Source organism: Esox lucius, chromosome 24 (assembly GCF_011004845.1).
Source record: "Esox lucius isolate fEsoLuc1 chromosome 24, fEsoLuc1.pri, whole genome shotgun sequence".
Taxonomy (NCBI): Eukaryota; Metazoa; Chordata; class Actinopteri; order Esociformes; family Esocidae; genus Esox; species Esox lucius.
Window position 1 is genome coordinate 29,558,341 of NC_047592.1, and position 6,000 is coordinate 29,564,340.

General features: G+C 36.9%; 1 protein-coding gene across 2 annotated transcripts in view; it reads right to left on the reverse strand.

Annotated features, from left to right (window-relative positions):
• etnppl (ethanolamine-phosphate phospho-lyase) overlaps positions 1-5,558 on the reverse strand; it is an 83,177-nt gene extending 77,619 nt beyond the window's left edge. For both annotated transcript variants that reach the window (XM_029117588.2, XM_029117589.2), the window contains exons 1-3: positions 5,359-5,558; positions 4,403-4,521; positions 1,567-1,726 (exon numbers count right to left, since the gene is read on the reverse strand). In XM_029117588.2, the coding sequence (XP_028973421.2) occupies positions 1,567-1,726; positions 4,403-4,521; positions 5,359-5,417 (338 nt within the window). In that variant the 5' untranslated portion in view covers positions 5,418-5,558. The remainder of the gene's footprint in view (positions 1-1,566; positions 1,727-4,402; positions 4,522-5,358) is intronic.
• Between the last annotated feature and the right edge of the window lie 442 nt (positions 5,559-6,000).

A 6,000-nucleotide genomic window follows, 5' to 3' on the forward strand; every position in this document is an offset into this window, starting at 1 on the left:
ATCCAGTAGGAATGTAGGTATGTACCGAAAACTGAAGCAGCACAAACAAACCTTTCAGCGGCACAAACTGAGCATAAATGATTGAGCCTATTTTGAGGCAGTTTGGACCAGATTGGCCACTGGACCGCAAACTCTGCTCCTTGGTACCGTTTTATTTCAAGAATGCACACATATTTTCTCACAGAAGTTATAGGTGGATTTCAGTGTAATGCAAGCTTGAGAAATTTCCTCTGAGCTGTTAATTTTGGACCCTGACTGTAGGTAGCTCCCAAATAAACCATTCAACATCCTCCCAACATTGTTTTCGTAACACCACCCCAAACTCTCCTCAAGATGTATGGCTTAGCTCTGCTGCTCTCCTAATTCCGCGGTGTAAGGTCCACCAAATGGCACCATGTCTCGTATTCGTTTCCTACCAGAACCAACCACCTCCAAAACGTTTCTTCCTCCAATAAGTTTTCATTAAACTTGCCTCTCCCCATGTTGTATTTTTTTTGCCTCTATCTAGCAACTTCTGACGACAACAAAAAGATGACATGCACCCAGACCCCAATGTCTGTAACTAGCTAATGTAACATAAAACGTATATTAATGGCAGAGTCTCTTTTAGTTTAATTCCAAGTTAATACAAGCTAATTGCATGTTTTACCTGCCGTGCGACTGTGCATGAACATTTTCCCCATCAGCCTTAAACGCACCATCTGCAAATTTAATACCAACACCTAATTTATGGTAAATTTTAGACCATTTAAGGAGCCGCGGGAACCCTGTTGTAGTTGTTGCAAGGAGCACAATACCACGACCCTTGAACAAAAATGAGCTGCATGATCGAGTTGGATTTTTGATGGTGGATTTTTTCATCTGCCAGTCCCCTTGGCAGTGTTTTGTGCCAATGCCACAGAAAAGCCGGGTTACAATATGCACGACAACATCTTGACAAGAGGACCAAAGACTTTGCATGACCTGGAGGCATTTTGCCAAGACGAATGGGCAGCTACACCACCTGCAAGAATTCGGGACCTCATTACGCTGTCATTGATGCTAAAGAGGGAAATACACAGTATTAAGAAATAAGAGTGCAGACTTTTGAACAGTTGATTTTTTCTTTGTTGCTAACAGATTCTGTTATGACCTACAGTTGAATGTGAGTCCCATAAGAAATAAAAGACATGTATGTGTTTTGCCTGCTCACTCATGTTTTCTTTACAAATGTTACATATATTAACAATTCTCCAAGGGTATGCAAATCTTTCAGCACAACTGTATTTTAAGAAGGGCCCTAGACCAGAGCAGGGGCTTGTCCAATTAAAGACATTCTTAAAGGAAATCTGTGGTCAAAGGTCAAAACAGCTTTTTTGTCTTAACCTTTTCTGAATCTTAAATCCTTACCTTAATTAATTGGAATTATTTCCTTTACTTTCAACATTTAATGCTTAACTGAAAATTATTTATTGCTTTAACAAAACAGGATCTTGAGTATATTTTGACCATGAGATCGTGCTGGAAACTATGTGTATCCTATTAGTCACTAAAGCATATCATCAACTTTAATGAACATGTACATACCCTGAGTTGACAAAGTAACAGACCGAGAGCTTTTCAGGTAGTGTGGCTTGCAGCCTCTGGGCGTACTGGACCAGGTTATCATGCAGAAAGCGGGAGTTAGTATTCAGTAGCTCCATCTGTTTAGCCCCAGCCTTCACGACTATTGGATGGCTGTGACCAACTGGGGAGACATGGACACAACCATAGGACACAATCATATATTCAGAGGGGTGAGAATGTACACAGTTGATGAAACATTTTATAAATGTATAGAGCTGGTTTCAGGCTTTGCTGCAAGGTTTTGTGGAAATTGTGACGTGTTGAAATTTCCTCTATACTGGACCCCGATTGGAATCTATCCCAAAAACCTGGCATTTTAAGTGACATGCTTCTGGCACAGGCAACCAGGTTTATAGCTATAATATATTTTTACTGGGTAAAGAGTCCCTGGACAAGTGGAAGCAAACAGCCCCATTATGTTCCCAAATTTTACACTAGGTATAGTCATGCATTCTCATTTTAACACTAAACTCACAACTGTTGTATGTGGCTACATAGCTCCATTTTCATATAATCTGACAGAAATATCAGACCAAAGCTCCAATCCACGTTCAAGTGTCACTACTGTTCAGCAAGTCAAACACTGGCAGCCTTGTTCACACAAAGTGCAAATGTTTGACTTATCAATGTTGCCACCTTTTACAGACATAACAGCGGAAAACACTTTCTACAATGGAAATCCAATATTATTCGATAACGTTTTCCTAACACTGTTGAAGAAGTTCCCACAAATGTGTTGCACTTTTAGGTTGCATTGCCATACCAGCTCAATGGGGTTTAAATCAGGAGACTGTGCTAGCCATTCCTTTTTTTGACGCCTACCATATTGTTGCTTTCATTTAAGGTATTTCGGACAATGCCTGGAGGTATGTTTTGAGTCATTACAATCAACTGGGCATACCCCAGAGAGTACATGGTGCTGTAAAATGCTGTGGTAAGCTGTTTTGGTTCAGGGTGCCACTCATTTTGTGCAAGTTGCAGACTCTGGATCCAGCAAAAGAACCCCAGACCATCACACTTCCTCCTCCTTGTTTGACAGTTGGTGTCATACACTGATCCATCGTTTTACCTACTTGACGATGTACAGACGTGATGAACCAAAGATTTCAAATGTTGATTCATCAGTCCAGAAGACCTTCCAGTTTTCAGTAGTCCACTGGTGGTGCTTCATGGCCAAGGAAATGTTGCCACCTTAGCAATGGCTTTCTTACAGCCACTCGAGCTGTCAAACCTTACAGCTTGAAGTCTTCTCTTTACAGTTGAAACTGAGGTTTGCTTACTTAAACCAGTTTTATGCTGTGCTTGAAGCTGTCCTGTGAGCTGCCTATCATGCAAGCTTTTGACTCACAGAAACGTGTCATCTGATTCTGTTGTGACTTTGGGTCTGCCAGACCACTTCATGTCAGAGTTTTCTCCAGTTTCCATGTGCCTTCGCTATCTTTGCAATTTCTCTAATGGAAAGACCCACACTTTTAAGGATAAGGAAGGTCTGTCTATTTTTTATCAATTTAAATTCTCTCTCCATTAGTATAGCAATATACTACTTCCTGCAGTACTATACTGTCCAAATAATACTTACAAGGGTGTATTAACACAGTCTGTTTCAACACTGCATTTATACAGACATTTATACAGACACCGCATTTATACTTGAGTTTCTAAGTAATCTACAAAAGTTAAAACACCTGTAGGATTTTTTTGCATCAAATGTCAATGCTTGATTTACTTCTATTGCTGCAGAACAGTTGTCAAGCCATTACTTTTCCCCCTGTTTTTTAAAACTCGGAAACATACATTCTTCTCAGTTTTTGGTAATTGGCATTTGACCTCTTACCTTTGTGTTCTAAAACATTTGACCGGTAGATCAAATGTACAAATGTAAGAAGTTCCAGGCTTTAATGAATAAGTTTAAATGTTCAAATATAGATTTGTCTAGTTATTAAACATTATCATTCCACTGGATTTATACTATTATAATGTTCTGAAATTGTGATTTTTGCTCCTACCTATAATATCAATGTTTAACAGAATATTGTAAAATAATCATGCCCTTGAGGTTGTGGTTTGAGAATATATTGGCACGAATTTCTGGCACTCTTCTTTGTAGTGGGCTATCTTAACAAAACCTTACAATATCCTCCATGCCACAATTTTTCTGGCCATGATCACTTAAATTGAAGCTGATTGATATCTGATTTGTATTGTAAGGCATGTGGTTTTTGTAGTATCTATTTCCTGTTAAGCTAAACGTTTTAACATTGTCATTAACAGTTCAATACTGTGTACACTAAGAATTGTTTACACAGATATCTGTTTGTGCAAACTTTGACATCTGATATCCTATGTGAAGGCTGCACACACTTGTTTACCTTAAAAGAATGACATGCCTGATTCTTACAATATCACACCCAACCTACAATAACTTCAATCACACTGCTAGATCTAGTCAGCAACATAGAGAAACATGTCTCATCTGAAACTTGTATTATTACAAATAACAACAACATTTACTAATAACAATTTCCTATCAAATACATTTATTTACCCACTAGAAGTGGTGCAAAGCAGAGGAAGTAATCTAACAGTTAAGCTACAGCTTTTGTTTTATTCTGCTATGTTGCATTGGTTGTGCAGTGGTATCTTAATATTATGTAGTGATGAAAGAAATAGGTATTATTATACCCAATATCATTGCATAAGCAGAATACAGTCTGTTTCACATGTCATATATCCTGTGTATTCTGTTGTACACTAAAATGACTGCAGAGATTGCAATGTATTTGTGCCTCTTGCTTACCATGTGCAACATTGTTGATGCAGTCCAAATATTGATTCCCATTCTCATCATACATGTATTGGCCTTTAGCTCGCACAATCTTGATTGGATCATGGCTGAAGAACACCTTACAGGATGGCCTTAAACACAACAGGTGTTATTACATTACCATTGTACATATTGTTGGTCATTGTGGTTCTTCAACCAAGGTATTATAGGTAACGGTGCCCTAATCTCCCATGCCATCAGCCAGAACTCATGGTATAACACGTATTTACTTACAAGAGGCATTGCTACTGAGACTGGATATAATATTATTTAATTAAATACAATTATAATTAAATATAATTCTGAGGTGTAAAAATTCCCAAGACCAACCTGTGTTTATTTGACCATTGGAGAAAGGTGTGAATACTATAATGCAGGTTTCATTGAATTAAGATTCAAGCCAATCATTTCAAGGGCCTTGTGTCTTTCGGAAAAAAAACTGTTTTATTTTAAATTCAGTTGGCCTTTCTTGGTCCCTGGCATGTTTGTTATTGCTTTTGAAGTACTATGAAAAGCAATATATACATGTACTACAATATTATTATTATTATTATTAATAGTCACCAATGAGCCATAATTCATAAAAAAATTGTTTAAATGTAGGAGACCTAAAAAGTATATAATCTTTGTGAATGTGCTTCACCTCTGAGCTATTCAATTAGTAACTGTTGTGTTGGATTGTTTCGATGTGACTCTTGTCATTTGCCAAGTGGTAAAGCCCAGCCATTCCATAAAATTCAACAAAGTACATGCATGTCCTGATATTTTTGAAAATTCGCTAATATGATGTACTGTGTCAGATGTTTAAAATGGTTAAAATAAAATAATTTCTTAAATTGTCTGCGCTTTGTACAGAAATTGTAAAATAGTGTAAAAACATTGGTATTTAGTAATAGCTTATTAAGAAATTCAACATAAATCAGTCATACCCAATGTGCTTCTTTCGAAGGTCAATAGTCTTCTTTTTATCAAAAATTTTTGTTTCCATCCTGACGTTCTTTAAGTCAGACACAATTATTAACCGTTGTTTCTCATAAAACTTTACTTTCGTCAGACTAACTAATAATTTTTCAAGACAACGCTGAAGGCATGCACTATCGATGACTAGTATTCTGCCAGCAGCACTAACGATCACATCATTATCGTATTGTAATGAGGAAACCTTCAGAAAAAAAGCGCCAATGTCAATATACTGCATAGTGTGTAATTCCTTCTAAAGATGGTAAAGTGTAAAGATGGTGTAAGCATTTAAAAATATATATTTAATGAATGCAAAAAGCAAATAATAGATTAATTATATAGATTTGAAATAAAATTATTTAAACAACAATATTAAAGCACACAATGTGCAAGACTATACCCACATTTTGCCTATGCAAATTGCACAATAACAAAAAACTGAACATTGTAAGGTGGAACATGCCATTTGAGAATTATTCAATAGGGTATAAAGAACCGATTTAGTGTGTTAGTTCATGGTGGAAAATATAGGGTATAGCCAGCAACACTTTCTTAGCCACCTACTTCATTGGCTCCAATTGAATACACTATACCTGAATTTGGCTTATTAC